Source organism: Maylandia zebra, linkage group LG3, assembly GCF_041146795.1.
Source record: "Maylandia zebra isolate NMK-2024a linkage group LG3, Mzebra_GT3a, whole genome shotgun sequence".
NCBI lineage: Eukaryota > Metazoa > Chordata > Actinopteri > Cichliformes > Cichlidae > Maylandia > Maylandia zebra.
Genome location: NC_135169.1, coordinates 41,156,020 through 41,177,918, shown reverse-complemented (window position 1 = coordinate 41,177,918; position 21,899 = coordinate 41,156,020). Strand labels below are relative to the sequence as shown.

Below are 21,899 nucleotides of genomic sequence, written 5' to 3'. Positions count from 1 at the left end.
TACCCTTTGCCAGTCTGTCACAGAGGCTGTATCTCTTCTAGTATCTGCTGCTGGTTTGTGGAGGTGATGGCGCCAAGCTAAATGATAGTTCCTCCAGGTTCATGTTTAATGGAGGACCCCATTACACATGAAAAATGGCCCTTGTTCTGTAATGGCTGGCTACATCCAGAGCCCGCAGGAACAACACAGAAAATGCTCTAAAGCGGGTACACGCTGTATAAGTGATGATCTTTTTCACTAAAGATGCCGGATGTTATTTTGTGATTGGTTTTTCTGACAAGGTGTTAGCATGTGCCGTCACATTAAAGTATGTATTCACAGCAAGTCAGTTTTTATTGGCGAAAGACGCTGATGGGATGTGTGAAATTACATTTAGCTTAAATCAGATTGCATTGTTATAGTTTATGTTGCTGGCCTGATATATGAAAGAATAGCATCGGCATGCTGGATGATATTTTAAATCATGTGCTTGAGCCAGTCAGTTACAGTTTTTTCTGAATGCTTAAACCCTAACTGTGATTCCTGTAGCACGATCTCTAAAACTATTCAGACTTATAGCAAAACCACTCACTGAGTTTGCAAAACTAAAAGCACAAAAACTGCTTTGCACTCAGTTTGCAATTTTGTAACACACACTTTGCAAAACTGTAGGCACAATTCACTGCACAACACTCAATTACCAAATTTCCAACACACTCCTAGCAAAGTATACACATGTATGGCTATCATTAACACTAACTTGCCAACTGTCTGGCACACTTTCACATGTGAAAACTTTTTTAGATAATCAGTTCACTTTGCAATCAGCCTAAGCACTACAATACAGGTAAGCTGTGTGTGCAGAGTACAATGGAGGGAGCAGAAAGAGTGAGAAGTAGAGGAGGCCGAGGAAGAGGACGTGGAGGTGAAGAAGTAGGATGAAGAGGACGACAAGGACAAGGAGGAGCAAGAGGAAGACGAGAAGGGGGGAGAGGAAGATGAGGAGGGGGGAGAGGAAGGGTAGGAAGAGTAAGAAATAGAATTGCTGATGACATCAGAGCTACAATAGTGGACCATGTAATCAACCGTGGAATGACCCTGAGGGTAGCTGGCCAACGGGTCCAGCCTAACTCGAGCCGCTACACTGGAGCAAGTACCATAAGGACATCTTGAAATGAGAATCGGTTAGTACAGTCACTTTGCACAAAGATTTGTAGCACTGCCATATGCCAATGAGAAACACACCAAAACCATTGATGTAAAAATACTGAAATTGTTACTTTACAGAATTGCTAGATGACCAGATGCTGGGGCAGAGGAAGCATGTTCACTGCAGACCAAGTAACCCATATAGTCATTATGGTGATTGCAAATAATCCTATACTTGGAAATAAACACTTGTGTTTGTTTTGATGTACTTGAAGTTTGGATCCCTCTATGCTTATGGATCTATGACAGAAGTATGAGCTCAAACTGACATAGCCTACCTTGTGCACAGAGAAAGCAAAAGCCAGATGTGTTTTGTATTCATACCATCAGTGTGCAGTTGGAGCATTGTGTGCTTAGTAGATGATGGCTTGTGTGTACTGTTTGATACGGAAACACCATTTTTACGAAGGTGTGAAGAGTTAATCTAGCTGTGTTTGCTTTTGCAAGAGAACTACAATGTTTTGATTATTGGGTGACAGGTTTTCTTATTTGTGTGAAGAGTTTTGCAAAATTAGCCAATAGTTACAAAAAATGTGCTTAAGCAATCAGAAAAAACTGTAATTCTCTTTAGATCAATAAATAAGATGTAGCACAAGAGGCTCTATTGATTTTTAGTTTTTTTGGTGTTCAATCTGAAAGTTCACTATAATGGCATAATTATCAAACACTTGACACTTCTTCTTACAGCTACCAAATAAAACGACTCGATAAGACAATATTTTTACACCTATGAAGGAAACCTGCATATAGAGCAAGGACAGGCATCGTCCTCTGGAAGCATCATCTTTTTTGTAGCTGTTGCTATCTTATTATTATTTTTAGACGTCAGGGTTTAATTTAAGGGCTAAGTTAAGAGTTAACACTAGCATACTCGGTAAGCTGGATGCATGTATTGACTGTATGGGGGCTAGCAAGTGCCATGTAACATGCAATTTCGTCACCGTTGGTCATATTTGTTGGATTGTATTTAAAGGCTCCAAAAGGTTCACTGAGTCCGGTTAGCTGAGGTGATGTCTGGAAGACATGGTATACCCATCTGCCAGTCAGCATGTCCATGCTTTTAATAAACTTTAACAGGGGTGTATGGAAAAAAAACAATTTAGATTTATAGAGCAGCTGCTTCTTCTCCCGATCAAAACATATTTATTTCTTTTTATAGTTGGACATTCTGAGGCGAGAGATTGTTGCAATTTTTAAAGCCAGCCTCGAGTTGCCAGATCAGGAACTGCAGCCTGTCTGAGGCCCATCTGAAATACTGAGCTCTGTAGCAACAATAGCCTACAAGTCTGCAAACAATAACTCAAACAAAGTGGTCTGATTATCTGACAATGGTTCCTAGAAGCACATACAGTACTGTGTAATACACTTAGCAAGCAAATTCTCACAAACAGACAAGGAGGAAGCACTCAACACGTCACCAGGAGATCACATTTCCCATCAAGCTCTTTCCCTGCCCCACGTTGAGCCTCGAGCACCAGCCCTAAAGTGACAAGCAGACAAATTGGTCTTGAAGAAGCCCAGAGGCAATCAGAGCTCACCACTCACCCACAATTACTTGTCCTTTAACACAACGATCAATGAGTTTGACCGGCGCAAGCTGGGACACGCTAAAATAGACTCTCTGGGTGGGTGACGCTCTGGAATAATGAGGCAGAGAAAGGTTCACGAGGTACATTTTTGATATGAGAACCCAGTAAGTCCCTCCTGCTTGATCTGCCCTGGGGCTGATTTGGAGTTGTTAAACTTTAAGCTAGTGGTGAGGTTTATTTCCACACTTGATTTTAAGGTGTAGCAGTTGTTGTTTTTTCACAGGCCCTGATGACAGCAAACACAGTTGCGTACATGGCAATAAGGAAATTAAGTTAATTTGAGCTGTTGGACAATTAAAGCACATTATCACTGTAGTTTAGACAGCAAGAGAAGAAAAATTACTTTCCTGCAGTCTTATTATGTAGTCACCTCATGTGTGCTTGCTCTGATTGCATACCACTGTTTTATAACCTATGCAAATACTGATTGCCCTCACTTTGCAATTCTGATCAGCCAGCCATAGTATTATAATGGGCTATCAAAATAAGCATTGTGAAGGGCACAGGAAGTTGATTTATTTTAATATTTCTTTCTGTAAATATAGGACAAACACGCATGTTTATTGACTCTATTTATGATATCAAACCGATATTGCCAGGCTTTTTCTACCATATCAGGCGGCCACTGCACACTGCATTTCTCTGAGATTGTGTGAGTGGGTTTGTGTCACAGTAGTGGGACTGCTGTGGCTTGTTCTTTGACAGAACAGTGCAAAAATACTTGCCCATGTGTGGGCTGTCACAATGCATCTGTCTGCTATCACTGCACAAAAAAAGAGATTGTAGAGATTTGTATATAAATATAAAAAGGCAAAAAAAGTCCTCAGGCAGGGTTCTCAAGCTTTTTGGGCGTTTGTTAATCAAATTGCATCTGCTGATTTCTTATTCATGACCTCAACATGACGTAACTCTGAGCCCAACACATCACCACGCATATACAGATACTTCATGTTCTTTATCCAAACAGTTGTGTTCTCATTATTTTTTCATACTTTGCCTAACCTATGTATGTCTTGATTTACAAAAGAAAAACAAGCTTATTATAGGGAGGTAAATATTGCCCTCACCTTCAATAGCGTGCACTGTTTGCTCATGAATCACTGATGATCTGTGTTTAAACCACGATTTTATTGGTCTTAAATTCAATTCCGCACTTCTGGCAAACAGTAGACTGTGAATAATTGATGCACAAGCCATGTCTGAGGGCAAGAATATAAAAGACTGAGTTCCTGACTCAACTTAAAGGTTTACAGTGCTGCGGGCGATGAAAGAGCTTGTGCTATGAAGGATCTTTTCAGAGGTGGGGATTTGGCGTAAAGCCATGCTCACTGTAGAGAGAGGCTAGCTCTGCTCAAGCTAGGGGGAAAAAAGTGGTACCAAATGTGAGTAAAATTTGGATTCATGTGAGAGAGTCTAACTTTTAATTCAAAATTCAAATCATATTTATTTTCAGTCACTGAACAAATGCCATGAAGAAAGGCAAGGAGAATGCATGCAGCAGAGTTTTATGTGAGTTATTCACCCAGCCACAAACAGCTTCTCTCAGAGATGCTCATGTTAAACTGCATCTGTTCAGAATGCGTATCTATTAATGCTCGTCAACACTGTTGCTTTACACATTTGAATACATCACCTGAAGTTGTAGTCTCAAATAGACGTTGCATATCGTTCCAAATTTCAAATCCTCAAGCTGCACCTGTCTACTTCCTGAGTGTACTCGTGAACCTTATTGGTTTCTGTTGCTGAGCTGTGAAGATGGGAAATGAAGTCTATTGATTGTGTATTGACTGTCCCCAAACTCAGATCCAAAACAGCGCTGTGATGCCAAAGCCCGACCATGAAATGGGATTTCATGATGCTTGCCAGACAATTGAGAGATCATGAAAGGCTGATTACATTGAAGCAGCAGAGTTAGCGTGATGTTTTATGGATGTCAGAATGACTATAGAACAACGTCAATGCAGCTGGTAGGGATTCAGTTATGTCCTCAAAGATTTTTAAGTAAATCAGACACCTGTCATAACAGGAAGTCTTCCAGTTGAAGAGTTGTCTGCTTACACCTGCAACATACCAGACTAACATAATCATACTTGTGAAAATGTAAATTGCTCTTGAGCTGCTGTCAAACTTTGGTGCCAGCAAATGACTCTATATCTCACTGTGACTTGAGGTGTGGATGTTTTTTTTCTGACATCCCACACCAGATGGGGGAGCTTTGCAGATTGAAGTTATTCAAAGTATTAAATATGAGGTTGTCATGGCTTTAAACCTGTTTATGTAAATATTCATATTCCTTCACAATCCAAGCAAGTCTGGAAATAAACACAAGACCGTTTCACAAACTAATGATTGTACAAATTTAGACACTTTAGCTGATTAAGGTGTGCAAAGTTTAGTTTAAGGCTTTTAAAGTTATGTAGAAAACCTTAAAAGCTTTGCTTGGCTTGCTTAAGGTCCTAGTCACACAAGTCGGTGTCTTTCATCCAAACTACAGGTGACTACACAAAAGAAGTTTTTGGTGCCGCATCTTCTTTGTGACCAGTTTTACCCAGGAATACACATTTTTTTAACCCCGACTGGGGTTATTAGGGGGTTGCGAACTGGTCTCTAAAGCTGTATGACTGAGACCGGGAGAGGAAAACAAAATGGACACAGACATACACAAAAGCCAAATTTTGCTTCATAATGGACATGGAAAATCCTGCTACTGACATACAAAGTCTTGAATAATCAGGCCCCATCTTATCTTAATGACCTTGCAGTGAGAGCACTTCGCTCTCGCTCTGCAGGCCTACTTGTTGTTCCTAGAGTATTTAAAAGTAGAATTGGAGGCAGAGCCTTCAGTTTTCAGGCCCCTCTTCTATGCAACCAGCTTCCAATTTGCATTTGGGAGACAGACACTATCTGTACTGTTAAGATTAGTTTGCTAAAGCATATAGTTAGGGCTGGATCAGGTGACCCTGGATCCTCCCTTAGTTATGCTGCAATAGGTGTAGGCTGCTGGGGGATTCTCATGATGCACTGGGTGTTTCTCACTCACTATGTATTAACAGACCTCTCTGCACTGAATCATATCTGATATAAACCTCTGTCTCTCTTCCACAGCATGTCTTTTATCCTGTCTTCCTTCTCTCACCCCAACCGGTCGCAGCAGATGGCCCCGCCCCTCCCTGAGCCTGGCTCTGCCAGAGGTTTCTTCCTGTTAAAAGGGAGTTTTTCCTTCCCACTGTCGCCAAAGTGCTTGCTCATAGAAGGGTCATATGATTTTAGGGTCTAGCTTACATAATAAAGTAACCTAAGGGGACTGCTGTTGTGATTTGTCGCTGTATAAATAAAATTGAATTCAATTGGACTTTTCAGTACAACCCAGTATGAAGTTGGATTTTTGCCAAGGCTAATGCCTGAGCACATTTATAAATTCCAGTGGTTAAGCATCAGTAGCACTTTAAGTGACACTATATTGCTGAAATGTTAGCTTTTTATTGATAATCAGACCAAGTGGCTTGTGATTTTTCATGATGACAGTAGGCATATTTCCAGTGTAGCTAAGTTGCTCTTTATAATTCTAGTCTTGCAGTATGTGTGAAAGAGCGTTAAGCAATGAGCCAGGAAGCTGCTATACAGTTAGAGCAGTATAACCTTTTCTTGCTACGCCACCTGATAGCGGGCATTTTCTGTTTCAGTATTTTCAGCATTGTGGTGATGTACAGTTATAACCAGGGACACACGCAGGTAATGTTATTCTGGTTTTCATGTTCTGCACTGTTATTTTTGGGCTTCAACATGTTTGGATAGATTTGGAAAAAGCTCAACTTGCAATCAAGAATAAAATAGTTTTTTTTGTATAGTTACATTTTCATTGAACCTCCATCACTGACAAATGGAGGAGCTACACACTCTTTGTTGCAGTCTGTCATATAATTAGAATATAAACAGAGGTGCTACATCAAGGCCCAATATAAGATAAATAAGAATTTTCTGGATTGGAAATCATGCAAAGCTGCTCTACTGGAGTCCTAGAATATAATTATGGATCTTAAATGGAGCATAATAGGTCGTCTTTAAAGCCTGCTTGGTCCCTCTCCCTGTGGCCATTCCTAGAGAGCAGAAAAGATGATGAGCTTTGGCTGTGGTAGCAGCTCACAGGCTGACGCGTGTCCTTCACCAAGTAGGTGACACGGTGCAGCGGCCTCTAACTGCATTAAAAAAGAAGAAGCCTTATTCCATTTCTCTCCTCCCCAGAGCACTGACAAATCTGAGCTCTTGGTGGAAAGCTCACCTTGGGTTTGTGTGTATGTCTTTGTGCACATTTGTGTGGTTGCACACATCTGAAATGTCCCCTAACTAAATTTTCTCGTGCCCTGAAAATGACTGTATTAATACTTGAGAGGCGTCCGCTTGTACCACTGTGACGAATGCATGTTAAACAGCACTCGGTGCAATTTAAAGCGGCTTCACATTAAAACTGCACCGAGGCCTTGTAAACCTGCAGAGTGGGTTACTATAATTGACTCCTGCAAACAGCAGAATTGAAATTAGCTGCATAATTGCAGAAACGGGCTGCTTTCCAGCACTGAGCTCTGATTTACAGCTGAAACCATGAAAAACCCTGCTACTGAGGCAGTAGCTGTCATGGCTCACAATGTCCTGGTGCTTGGCTGGAAAAACAAATCCCTCCCTCAGGTGTGTGTAGACATGCTGGAATGTATTCACCTGCTGTGTTTGTTATGTACAGTTGGTGGGTGGATGTAGAGGAGAGCACAGTGAAGATGGCTCTACATGTATGTGCTTCTGTGTTTGTTGAATTAATAATACCAGCCAGACCTCATTATTCGTAGACTGCACCAACCTGACAAGTGTTAGTGAAAGAGCGTTTGACGGGGAGAGAATGGCGTTCCCGACTCTGTGGATTATTGGAAAACAAGCTTGCGGTCTGAGACATGTAATACCACCCATAATTTTTTTGCATAAGATTCAGCAACAGGAAGATTGAAAGATATAAGATATAAGCTTTTTTGTCTCCTTATGTGGTTTTGTAGGTCCTCTGCAACTCTATGTTTTATTTTCTGCAGAGGTCAAGTCACTGAGCTTCCCTTCAGACACATGAAATATCAACAGATTTCCCAAATAGTTGTTATGTTTGGTTATGAGTAGATGTGTAACTCCATGGGGTTAGGGGTCAATTATCATAACAATTTTGAAAGCTATTTGCCCGTCTCATCTTTACTTTGAAAATTAAAATGTTATCTGGTTCCATCAATGTCGATTTTGGTAATTACATCAACCAATAATGTTAGCCCACAGATAAATAATTTGGACTCTAATTTTCTGAGATCTTGTGGAGATTTGAACCACAGAGTTGAAAAATCTGTTTTTGTTTTTCAATAAAGTATTATGACAACAAACCCTACAATACGAAGTTTAAAAAAAAACCTAAAATATATATTTCACATTTAAATTATTTCAACTACAGTCTCAGATCGGAGGTACCCCGGCTGGAAATGTATCCTTGCATTTTCATATCTATTGATTTGTGTCAATGTACAAAATTGAGTGAATTACTTTTTAGGTCTACAATGAGAAAAAGTCCAAAAGAGACTAAGGTTGGGCGACTGGATGAATATATCGACCATCGATGATAGGCTGAGCCTTTCACCGACTGTTTTTACAAGAGCAATTTATTTATTTGCACATGAGCACATTTGCTTATAATGTTGGTTGAAGCTAAGAGAAGCAGTCAACTGAAAAAATAATAGCGCTGTTTTAACAGCACCCTCTGTGCGATTCATTTACTCAAACTCATAACAGAAAGAGAGAAAGGCAGTAGCCAATGTTGAGAAAAAAACAAAAGCATTTTATTTAAATTAAAAAAAAAACACTGGTGGGGAGGGAAACAAAGATCATGGTTGTCAGCCGATTCCAAACTGCATACACACTGTTAATGCAGGTTTGTATACTTGAAGAAACAGATTACATGATAGGTGACCGTTTCACCTTTGGCATTGGGAACTTGTCCTCAGCACATGCTCCATAACACCACATAAACATTTAATAATACAACGATACTCTCGCCTCTTTTGAAACCAATTACCTCTAAGCCTAAGATCTTAATGCACTGAACTGAAACATCTCTGGAAGCAGTACCCACGGAGGTCGGTATTTACCATGCAATGCATAATTCAGACACACATATCTGCCAGTCAACTTAAAGTCATGTAATTTTTATGAGCAGGAACTCAACAGAATTCTGTTACATACACCGGAGACACGAGCTGGCTCTGGAAATATCCCTGGTAGGGTGAAAGGTCAGTCACTATAGTATTGTGTGGAGGTGGTTTTAAAGGTTAAGGGGTTTCTTGACTTTGAGCTGGAGATAAAGTGTTAAGAGAGAAGCAATGCGTCAAACAGCAGTTAGACTGCTGAAGACTGGCACGTGATTCATTTATAGATCTGTGCCCTGTGCATGACTTGCTTTGTGTAGCTTGCTCACATTCGCTGCTTTACCTGCTCTATCATGTTTTACATCATACCAGGCCTGCAGTGCTGCATCTAAATCAAGTGAAGGGAATTGGATTATTGCCTAAAATGTGATCTTTTATCTTTTTTTTACCTTTTTCTTGTACCTATCATCTCCTTAATATCCAATAGCTCATTTTATGTCCATTTTTTAATTATTATATATTTCAGACAGGAAAAATAACTTTATTCCACTTGTCCCTTATCAGCTCTCCATTAGGATCTTCACACTGAGTAAAATATTCCAGTCTTGTCTCAGCATACCTTAGGCACCATTTAATTCTCATTTCTCAGTGTAACATGAAATTAAAAAATGTGTTTTAGTTTAAACCCTGCTCATCCCCGCCTTTTAAGCTCGGATAGTATCGAGGGGTTGATGCATGTGCATACAAAATAGAAGGTGAAACTGTAATTCAGTTTATTTTTCTGCATTTTGTGTTATTGTTCTTTTATTATTGTGGAAAAACTGTGCAGTTTTGCCTGTTATAGCATCTAAAAATGATTCAAATGAAGGGAACCTCACTAAAGCTGGGTATTACAGCTCAATACTTCAAAATGTATCTGTATATTGCACTAGGATCAACAAATTCTTAGCCCTGTGAGAAATTTACAATGGATTTGGTACTGAAGCAATTGCCTTTGCTTTGTCTCTGTATATTAAGAGACACCGAGAGTATTATTCAGCACTTTGTTCTCAACTGTTGGTGTGAAATGTGCGCGACTGAATTAGGCTGACGGGATGTACTCTGTGCTGTAGCATCCGCTCAGAAGACAATCTGTGACTAGAAATGTTCATCCTTGGTCGCTTGTTTCCGAGGATGCTTGTTAAAACAATAACAACAGATCAGAAAGGCGTTAAAAACGAATAATACGTTTTAGGAGCACTGTTTGTCTGCAGGCATTTTATACCTGTAGGTCTGAGCTGTTGCTTTAAAGTAGATCCCTGTGTGAACTCAACAATGTGTGTGAGGCTGGCTCTGCTTTACACAGCCTTGTGGATTGTACATATTGATTGGCTTCCACATTCAGATCAAAGATGCAAAGAAGCGCAGAGGCCACATTAGGGATTACGGTATTTCTTTGCGAGCAAACATGAGTGATTTAGAGAGGCATAAAACAGACACATACTAATATCCCCTTCTCAATCTGCAAGGATTAATGACCAGAAGCTGTTGGCATGAGTTCAGCAATTAAATTGGATAGTGAACCCATCTTTTTAAGGATTATCTCATTTGGAGCTGCTGCTGTTCACATTCACATCCTCTCTTACCGCAGTACATCAGATAAGACTACTAATAGCAGAGTAAATCGACTCTTTCTCTTAAACAACATCATCACTTTCTGACAGCCTCGGAAAGAGAACTAAATATCATCTTAACATGATGAAACTCATGCTGCAACTTCCCAGCACTGACACGTAATCTGTGTTTCATGTGGGTAACGTAAGAGAGCAGGTGATACTTGAGGATTCCAGTAGCTGCTGGCACAGATAAGGTTTGGTTAAGGTCTGCAGGTCTGTGTAAGAGGATGGATTGCAACATGTCTCGCCATTTACCCAGGGAAAAGGGTTTCCTCTCCACCCTGTGGTTTATTAATAGCGAGCTGGTGGATGTCGGGCAGGCGACGCAGTGTTAGCGGTATTGACACGGTTAGTGTTTCACCTGTCACTGCTGCTGATAAGCTGTCATCAGAGCCAGCCTAATAGATTTTAGATGAGACTTTGGCACACAGTAAGTTGATGAATGCATCATTTATTGCACTTTTTGTGACCTTGGCACAGCCAAGGCTGTCTGTCTAAGGATATTGAACTGTATTACTCAGCTGATATTATGAACTTCTTCAAATCATATAAAAGAGGTTAAAAAAATGACCATGATGGGCAAAACATTCAAAGTGGTCAAGCCTATGGAGCAATTTCCACTTGTAATGTCATTTCTTTTTCAACAGTTAGTTAATGTTTTGCCATGTGTAGAAATTTTGGCGCACTATTTGATGTAGCTTCACCCATCCAGTGACCAAAACCTTACTGGAATAATTGCCAACTAAATTATTTTTAATAGTAATTAGAAGTTCATAAACACTGAAACATACTTTTATTCATCCAATCCATTCATTGATTTGTTGTATTCATTACTGATGGTGGTGGTGTAATTCTACAAATCCACAGTTTGTTTTAAACCAGTGTTTTTGCTAGATCACAATTGGATCTTAAAACTTTGTAGCTTTCACCAAACTAGCATGCTTTAATCAGGCAGGTCCAGGTGTCTAACTAGCATGGTCATCATTAGCACATGGCTAAATATCATTTTATTTAAGCTAGATCTTTGCATATATTTGTACACGTGGTGTTTACACGAGCACAAATAGTGATGCCTGCAAAAGTTTTTCACAGATCCTGACCGAAAGAGGATTTTTCAGACCAATACAAATACCGATATTTGATGATTTAAAAATCTAAAATATCAGCCGATATTTTTTCTTTCAGGCGCACAAAACAGATTTACCCTAAAATGTATTATTTATGACTTCTTACAATGACAATGCAGTTTTAAAATAGTCTTGTTTTTCTTGTTATTGTTTGTTGCATTCAAAACGCAACAGATTTTTATAACAATAATGTTATAGAGTGCCCCCTGGTGGACGTACTATGCAACATCAACAATCATAGCCTCGATAAAAGATGTTTGTACGTTCTTTTTTTCTACATTTTCATTTATGAACCATTATAAATGCCAATATAAATTTATGAGGAAATAGTTCATATCATCACCGCCAATATATCTGTCAGACTCTATTTGCTAATATACAATATGTTCCATCAGCTGACTATAGTAATGACGTTATCCCCCCTCTTTGCAGCAGTCATCAACTTCCTTCCCTGACTTCCATGCACAAAGCTGCTGCACCTTATATAACCTTTACAACATCTCTTCCGGGAAACAAACGCTCTTTGAATATGTCTGTGATTGCTCAACAGCAGCTCATTGTAAGCCGGTATTGTGACACAAGAAGATCGAGCCTCGATATGAGACGGTGAACTGTGGATTTGGTCTTTGTGGTTTCAGAACCATTTTGGCTCTATTAGCAGGTCAGTTTACTGACCTAATAAATCTACCAGTTTGTTATGAGTGTCATCTTATAACTGTGACCGCAAAGGGGTACTCATACAATTTGTTTATCCAACAGTGGAACTCACAAAAGATCCGTGGAGGATATTATACCATTTTGTCATTAATCCCTTTCAACCTACGTGTTACAGACCATAATTTGTCTTTAATTAAAAGTTTTCCACTGGTTTTATGTCTCCATAATGCCAAAATACAAATTTCAAATGTGCACCAACTACTGATACCCCTGGGATAAGTCCCCACCCTCTGAGCTGAACGGTATATATGACTAAAACAGAGTGATCTTATTAAAGAGCACGTATTTAATATGTCAGTATAATTTCTCACGCAGTAAACTAAACTGCTCCCTTGCCATCTCAAGTAGAACACAACTGGGTAAGATACGCGTAGAATGATAATGTACAGTATCCGGTATTGCTAAAATGAACTGGAGTGAGGAGGAATGTTTATTGCTCTTGGGGTTTATGATCGCACCGATTCAAAGGAGCATTAAATTATGTTTTCATGTTGCTTGTGGATTGCTTATTTTGTGATATTTGTACCACCACAATAGCTGGCAATCATGCCACTGCATGTGCCTCGCAAGGTTTTATTGGGTTCATCCTCACATCTCAGCACGAGTTTCATCGTTTTTTTTTCCTTTTTTATTTGGAGATGTGAGAAGCTATGATTCACAGCGGACAGTTCTCATTACGCAGCTGCAGTGCAATATCCACTGTGTTAAGAAGCAAGGAAAGTGGTTTGGTTAAGGGGAGGAAAAACAATAATTTGGTCTTCCTGCATCAGTGCGGATTTGTTATTTGTTGCTGCTCAGTGAGATTTTAGATTTTGGCTTGACCCGACACATTTCTCAACTGGCTGAGCAGAAAAGCACCACTTTAGCAGCTCTGTTGTAATTTTTCCATGCCGCTTTGGACACTTTCCGATGTTGCGCACGCCTCAGTGGGCACCGATCTGTAAGAGTGGGCTCGGTAGACAGCAGCTTCATGTCGGGGAGGGTTGTAATAAAAGAATGTGACACAGGCGCGGCCTACGGGGTGCACGGTGGCAGCAGGTGGGGTGGCTAATGACAGATCCACTCGAGCGGGTGCCATTGAGCCTCACGTCCAACTGTAACTGCTCGGCTGACGTTGAAAGCCTCATATAACCACTGGCGCAGGGTGTGGGTTTGAAATCTGTGTGGCGTCTGGGCCAGTTATTTGTTTTCAACAGTTTCTCAGTAATGCTGCCTGGTTGTTCTTCATATGGCAGCAGCACAGTTTGATTAAAATTATGGCCTGCTGCTCGGTTTTTATTATGGCTTCGGGAAAGTTCTGTACTTGGATGCGTCATTAAAGGTAGTGCTGAGTCATACACCTCTCCTCTGTTTACGGCTGTGGAAAAAGGGGGAAGAAAAAAGTTCAGAAATACATTAAGCTCGCCAATTCTTCCTCTGTCTCTTCCACATCTCCCCAAATGACTGTGCTACCTCATTGAACACGAGATATTTTGTTAGCTAAGATAGAAGCAAACAAATAGCGAACCCACTGGGGTTCACTAAACATTAGAGTGGCTATATTACCGCACTTTGCCCTGTTGTGGAAATTGTTTTTTTTTGTTTTTCTGCCACAATTTGAAGGGAAGTAAGCTTTTTCTCCTGGACCATATTTGCCTGTGATTGATGGCAGGTGGATGCGGTGCACCCCACACAGTCCAGTTCCCCACTGATACAGACCATCTGGGCTGTGTGGGGTGCACCGCATCCACCTGGATGCGGGGTAGTGCCAGGTAGTGCAGCCCAGTGTCATTGCAGCCACACGTTATGGTTCAGACCAGTCCCAGGATGTTAGGAGAATCACTTTACAGACGGGGGCGTAGAAGAGAGAAAACACTTTGTTTGCTGTGCAGGAAAAAGAAGGAGCTGAGTGTGCATATTCTGATTCTGGCATTTTTATTGTTGCATCATTATGATTTGTGTGCAAGGGAAGCCATTTCTCTTATATGACTGCAAAGTAAAGCCTGCATGAGCAAACTCTGCTACATAATCTGCTGCTGCTGTGCTTTGAAAGTAAGCCCCATGACAAACCCTGCACCCACTACGTCTCTTATGTCCTCTAAAGACCATTCTTAACTGATCTGAACTGACAACCAGCAGGCAGATTCTCCCTAAATCAGGATGTTGGGTATACCTGCAGCTTAAATATTGTTTTGGTCGGTGGTGCACTGGGCTCAGTTTCTGCTTTTCTGCATCCAATAATGCATAAAGCATAAAGCAGTCATTTTTTCTGCCATTTTACCAATATACTGTAGCGACACTGCATTCCCTGCATTGCGACTTAATGGGATTCTTTCTTCTTATCTTGAGCTAAATGTACTCCTGATTAAGAATTTTTTGTCTTATTGTAATGACTTCCGACTAAAAAGGCTTAATGTACCATTTTCCCGTCCTCCTTCAATTTCATTTCCTCTTGAAATTGTGCTTATTTGCTTGCAGTTCTTAGAGAGTTTCAGAAAAATGTACTGACTACTGCTTCGAGTTTTCCATCACGACCGAAACTCTCAGCAGCCTTCAAACAGGCGGGATCGTCGCTGCCTGGTGTGACAAGTTCTTTTTTTTTCTTTCAAATATATATTGAAAGAAGATTTATAGTTTGTTTTAGAATAATTTCTTGACACCTTGCAGTGTACTTTTGGCAGGCTGTGGGTTGCGTCACGGAAAAGAAGAGAAAAAAAAAGCACGTCTGCTCTCTGTTATTTACATTGCTCTTTTTGTCAAGAGACGCTAATCTTTGTTATAAGATCTGTGTTGCGTGTCATGTGTGGTTGTTTAAAGGTAAGTGCTTTTCATCTAAATAATGTTTAGAGAGAAGAAGTGGGAGCACGGTGTGCTTGCTTTTAGCAAGATAATGTGACATTATTGTAAAGATCACGAGAAATGATTTCCCTTCCATGTATGTATTTGGACTGTGTGGTGCTCTTAGTTTTCAAGATCAATTGCGCCCTCTAGTGTCTACTTTCATGCATGCAACTGATGGTGGCACAAAAAGAAAAGCCTCACTGTATCCTAGAGGTCATGGCTGTGTTTGTTTCATAGAAGATGCTCTTTCACTTTGATTTTTGAAAGTTTCTAATATATATAAATATATAGAATTATAGAATTCATCAAACAAGCTGATTATACTTCTAAGTCCACTTTTTTCTCTCCCCTATTTCTGTTTTTTTAAATGTTTTTCTAATTTAATGATATACGGCCAACACTAATGGTATGCCAGCAGTTAATTTTATGACTCTCTCTCTTTATGCATGTATAACAAGGACTGATGGAGGACTAGAACTCATAGTACTGCAACTTATGTCCTAATCAAGGGAAAAAGGCTTGAAAATATCTTACTGTGAGATGTGATGAACGATGCTTATCGAGTTTGTCCTGTTTCTGGCACTGATAACATTTTAAAAAAGTGAGCAGTGTATAGTAAATGTTGGCTTTGTTGAACTTGCACAGTTTTGCTGCCACTTAGTGGACGATGTGAAAACTGAGCCATAGCAAAAGTAATACATATTGCATAGCATTTGGATGGCTGTGGCTCAGGAGGTAAAAGCAGCCACAGCTGCTGAATTAAACTAGTTTAAAGCTGTATGAGATCCAGTGTGCAGGTTTTTTATTAACACAGTGAAAAGAACATTTTTTAAAAATAGTTTAGTTTTAATTAAACACAATGTAAAAGTGATGAGTCTCTTACTTTCTCACATTCATTCCTTAAGCGATAGAAAAGCCTAGCACAAATTAAACAATGATAAATAAGTATAGTTTTGTTCTCTGGTTTTCTCATCAGTATTACATCATGGCCAGAAATAAAACTACACCTGCATACATTATTTATTCCAATAATGTCCAAACTCGAGTAAAGTTAGAGGAGCTGATCCAGCCATCAGTCTAAACCGATGGTGGACCAAGTGAATAATTGACATTGTGTCCTTAATATTAACTTCATTATTATGATTGTTGACAAATTATTCTGCGCAAATTGCACTTGGTCTAAAAACTCCAGTGGCTTAGATACGGCTGCTTAAACATTGACAGAGCACGAATAAGTCTCTCATAAAATCAGCAAAGACCCACTGTAAATGTTCTGTATTATCAGTACACCAGCAAATATTGCCTAATGTTTATCCCCAGTACATGTTGTGTTTACAAGAAATATGCAGCTAATTAGATCTGAGATGTGGTGGAAACATCGAGTAATTGTGTAATTCTGTTGATGCATGTTGCAGATTTCAAACAGTTGCATGTTTTTAGCTTGAAGAAAAGAAAACATAGCGCTCACTCTTGGTAATAAAATGCAACATACAAAATGTCCATGAAGACATTTCCAACTAACACGTTCTCACTCCCAAAGCGTAACATTTTATGCTAGGTACGCTTTCAGCCATCCAACACGTCCCTATATTACAAGTTCCAAAAAATGGAGACACGTGAGAACTGTTTAGAAATAATCTACACATGTGCGTTTATTTTACTTAGATTGCTTTGGAAAACACTATCTAACACGATTAACGGGGTGGTTAAGATTAGGGATAAGGCTATGGTTAGTGCTGGAATACACGGTTGGAACCTGTGTTACCGCTGGAGCGTCATTCTATTCGATTTCATCCACAATCCGGCGCGTATCATAGGAACCCGGAAGGTCACCTTTTGCGTTGCCATGGAACGCCTCGAGACGTGACACATTGTCAGTATATTACGGGTCGGGAGTGAGAAGCTGTTCCAACACATTCATCAGTACTTAAAATTAACCGATAAAACTGCAGTAGTCAAAGTGCTGCTGTCTTTCTTTGAGTACATCTCGTTTAAATGCATTGTATGGGAACCTTCAATGGATAAAGCAAGAATGAACTCCATGAAGTGTGAGCTCCACAGTTCATGGAGTTCAGTAAGCAGAGAATTCACTTAATATATTGTACGTGTTTATGACCCTTTTTCCAAGTACAACACGTTCCAAAGCTGTACATATTTGAGCTTACTACATTTACCATAAAAGACTTGCGACTGGCCCCTCCCCCTACTTTAAGTGTGTACTGGTAGAGGTAGATGGCGTAGTTCTGCTGGAGGTTTCTTCCTGTAAAAGGGTGTTTTTCCTTCCCATTGTCGTCAAGGGCTTCATTAAAGTCGGCCATTAGATTGGTAAGGTTTGTCTGTGTTATTGTGGCGCTTCTCTACCTTACAATGTAAAGCCTTAAGATGACTGCTGTTGTGATTTGGCACTATATAAATAAAATTGTAAAAAAAATAATGGAACTGATTTAAACTGACTTAGTAGAGTGATATCATTTGAATGAATCAGGAGCATTAATAGACTTTGGAGTTTTTTAAACTAGATCAAATGATACTAAATCAAACGTGCTCTACCCTTTCACCGCTGCTTTCAGACACTTTCATTCACAGCGCATTGCACCATTTTTACCAGTTACCTAATCTGTACAAAAAGGCCAAAAAAAACCCCATCATAACCTTTTTTAAAAATGTTTGGAGCTGAGTTTCAGTCAGGTTCCCTCTGGTATTTCATTTATTCTGTGCACGCTGTGTTGATGGGTTGCACGCACCTCCTGTTTTGGTCCACCTGCAGCCACCTCTTCAGACCTCAACCTGTCTGATTCATCGCTCTCATCTCGCTTCAGTTACTGTTTGCAAGCTTCCTGCAGCTACGGCTCAAGTGCAATTTGCATTTGCCTTTTCCCACCCTTAGTTCAGAAGATAGTGAGGCTATGGCTCGCCAGCCTGTGCTGAGTCACAAACACCTACAGCCTTCCAGGATTTCTTTTAACGAAGCGCTCTATATGCACAGTTTGATCAACAGGAAACAACGGGAGGAAGGAAGCAGGGAAGAAAGAAAGAAAAGCAACAGGAGAACCATATCAAACGTGTGTGCGTGTAGGCAGCAGAGCACCTGCCTGCTTTAGATGGTGAAGTGTTGATTTCTTGAAGTTACAGGGGGATTGCGTGCTGTTTTGAACAGTAGTCCTTGGATTTGACCAGGCCTCGTTGTTACCAGAGAGCTCTGTAAACTTCAAATTCCAACTTCGTTCCAGTTACGAAGCACTTATGCTGCTATTGCACTTTCTCTCTCCAAACCCATGTAGCTAATCAGATTGTTTTTAGATTGTTTTCATCAAGTGGTGTGGAATATGCCTCAGCATATGCGGGGATGATTCACCCCAGAGACATTTGATTATTTCATCCTATTCTCTGGAGTGTCCAATTTAATGAAAAGTCATTACTGCTCCAACATAATTAGGATACCCTTTGAAGAGCCATGCTCAGCTGGTTTGGACCAATCTTCAAACTGGGTTTGAAGATAGAGTTCATATTGGGTGTCTATACTTTACTATAATGCAATTTTACTTTGTTAACTAGCTTTCATTCACACACATTATACATGCATATATTCCAGCATTTCAAATTATGAGGTCAGTGAATGCACAAATAATCTTTATGAGCCGAACGCTCGTGTTCTCTAATAATCAGGCTCTTTAAACGCTCGGTTTATGACTGCTACTCCTGGATCTGTATGATGAGGGGATATACTGTTTATGGCTGTCTCAGGAACAGAAGCCCCGCCCATCTGCTGTTCAAATATGCTGTTTGCAAGGAGCAACCAGATAAATAACAGGTATTGTCAACTGAGAATCATACAAAACCACATTAGTAGAGTTCAAGGATAAAAACACAAAGGTGGAAATAAGCATAATGTTTCCACTTTAACTGTCAAACACTGCAGTGGTAAGCATCCAGTGGGTGCTGTGGTTGTCTGAAAATGGTCATATTAATGAAGTTAAATGAAGGCAGTAAGTTATCGTACTGTATGTAGCCACAGTAATGCTGAGCCTGTTTAAAATTGCTGTCCCCTGACCCCAGTGGAGGAAAATATAGCATGACAAATAGCATAAATGCTTTTGCTGAGTATGAAATAGGGAGGTGGTTGGTAATCTAATGCTGCAGTAAATGCTGGTCAGATTCCTTCAGGAGAACATTTACTAAAGAAATGAACTCTGCGTTGGTGATTTAAAAGTCCTTGAACCTCAGATTAGCTACAGACACTCATTTGTCTGTTTCTTTTTGTGTAGATTACATAAATACTTGGTTTTGAGAGTGCGTTTGCTAAAGGTGGAAGTTAAACTGCACTTTAACTTCTGTCTGAAAGAGGCCTCTGAGCAACAAAGAACACACAGCAGGCAGGAAGCAGGTTAATGGAGTGGGTGCAAATTGGTACTTGATTGCTGTGGTTGGCTGTTCTTTCTTTTTTTTTTCCTGAATTGGACTGCTGTCACACAGTTCATGAAATGAATTGCGTGTGGGTGGCATAGGGAGCGGAAGTATTTTTCATTCTATTTTCCTCTTTTGATGTGTCACATCAGGCAAAGCATCTCTGCTGTATTTTTTTTCACATGTTCCAAGCAAAGGATGAGAATAAAAGAGATGTGGGCCTCAGCGTTTTTCTGACCTGTTGACCGTCTCCGTAATCCTGAAGATCTGCCACGAAGTCAGCCTGACTCTGCCACGTAAGCGGGTGCAGGATCAGTGCTGAAGAGGCAATTACTTTATTTTTCAGGGTGGATAAAGGCATGGAAGTAGGAGACTTTATTCAGTGTTATGAGTACTGAATCAGTATTGCATCAGAAACCATTCTTATATACATACCATGCTGTTATCTCTCATAAAAGAGAGTTTTCTGCTATACCTCGGTTGTAGTAGTTGGGCTACGTTACATTAAAACTGCTCTGTCATTAATCTATAAAATGGGTGTCAGCATTTGCAACGAGAAGACTTTAAATTATGCACAAGCAACGTTGCACATAATTTAAATATTTACACCAGCCACCAGCCTGAGAGATCAGCTCTAACTTACTGCCGTGGACACAGCGTGGTTTTCTCCTCCCATTCCCAGCAGGAGATGTAGTTAAAAGGCAGCTAGCGAGGAAAAATGGCTATCTACAGTATGAGCTCTCTCGCCTCCCTCCAGCTTTACCCTCCCCGTGTGAGGAAAGGTCTGTTGAAAAGAGCGGCGGCAAACACTCTCCACAGCATGCTTCTGCCTTTCTCTCATAGCGCTCAATTAATCTAGGTGCTCAAGTGGTACAAAGTAGCTTTTGCAGTGCAGAGATCAGCCAGCAAGCTCTCACTTCATAGTGGGAACACTAGAGGAGGGAGGGGGTCTGCAGAGCGTGCGCGTCAAAATTCAAAACTCAACAGAGGCACGCATGTTTTACTCCCACTCTGCTCTACGTACAGCCCACCTAACACGGTGAATATAAAGGAGAAGTTTGGACCGGAGACCAGATTTTACTTTATTTTCTCCTAATGTGAGGATCCCAGCATATCACTGGATTTTTTTTCCCTCCGTTTTCACTCTCAAGCCGACCCAGTTGTGGGAGGGAAAGTGTGCGAAATCTAGCAGGACTTCTAGATCACTAAGCGAGAAAGTCTAGAGGGCATCATGGGAGCTTTAATGGTCATCTTCTCTCTTCAGCCAAAACAAAGACGCAAGACAGGTACGCAAGACTGAAGATCTGTAAATAACGAAACTAATTGCCCAACCAGTAAAGTAATGATTACTCTTTCACTGTATGATGTATTTCATACAGATGGTGTGTGTTTGTGCATATGTGTGTGTGTGTTGTGGAAGTTTCCTGTTAATCTTGTGTTTTCCTTTTAATCTCAAATGAATTCACGGTGCCACACCAGCAGTCCATGAAATTGACTCGAAATTCGCCGCATTTCAGTAAACGTTTGAGGCTGAACTCCACAAACTTGCTCGAGTTTTTCATTTGCTTTTCACCCGGTATTGATTTTACCGTGACAGCACACAGACACACCCACACACACACACACACACACACAGCATGCCACATGCGACTCCCTGCCAACGCAGTCGCACAAGCTTATGTTACAACGTCGTATCCCTCCAATAATGTGCTGATCAGCGTCACCGTCACAGCTTGTCACTGTAACAAAACAAAAGGAAGTCCAGTCTTTATTAAAGAACAATGAAATATTCAGTGGGTGGCCAGTGGACAATAACTGACAGAGGTTATATTTAGTGGTGTAGTGGGAGAAAGACAGAATGGATGACATGTAAAGTATAGAAAGTCATATTTCACTTGGGTATTGTTGGAGGGCTTGAAAGCAAAATGAATGAGGGGCTCTATGTAACTCTCTCAAGCAATAGATCACAGAGTGTGCTCTGTAAGCACATTTTATAGAGACCTAGAAAGGAGAACATGGGATCCAGATACACACAATCTTGCAGGAGATTTCTTGCATATATTGTGCCATATGCTTGCTGTACATGTATACAGTAGTGATGTGCGATACCACTGATTTCCTTTCCGATCCGATACCAAGTAATATTCAGGGTGGTATCGACGATACTGATCCGATACCGATACTTTGTACAAAACGGATTTTATTTATTGTATCTCAAATTATAGCGTCATAATGATT

General features: G+C 40.3%; 1 protein-coding gene across 5 annotated transcripts in view; it reads left to right on the top strand.

The window, feature by feature from the left end:
* The window catches only part of kcnip4a (potassium voltage-gated channel interacting protein 4a), a 161,045-nt gene that overhangs the window by 71,385 nt on the left and 67,761 nt on the right, over window positions 1-21,899 (top strand). The window contains exon 1 of one of the 5 annotated variants that reach the window (XM_012919988.3): window positions 20,488-20,947. The exons of the other annotated variants lie outside the window; for them this stretch is intronic. Within the exon in view, the coding sequence (XP_012775442.1) occupies window positions 20,893-20,947 (55 nt within the window). The 5' untranslated portion in view covers window positions 20,488-20,892. Of the gene's footprint in view, window positions 1-20,487; window positions 20,948-21,899 lie in introns of those variants that run through there. 5 annotated transcript variants of the gene reach the window in all.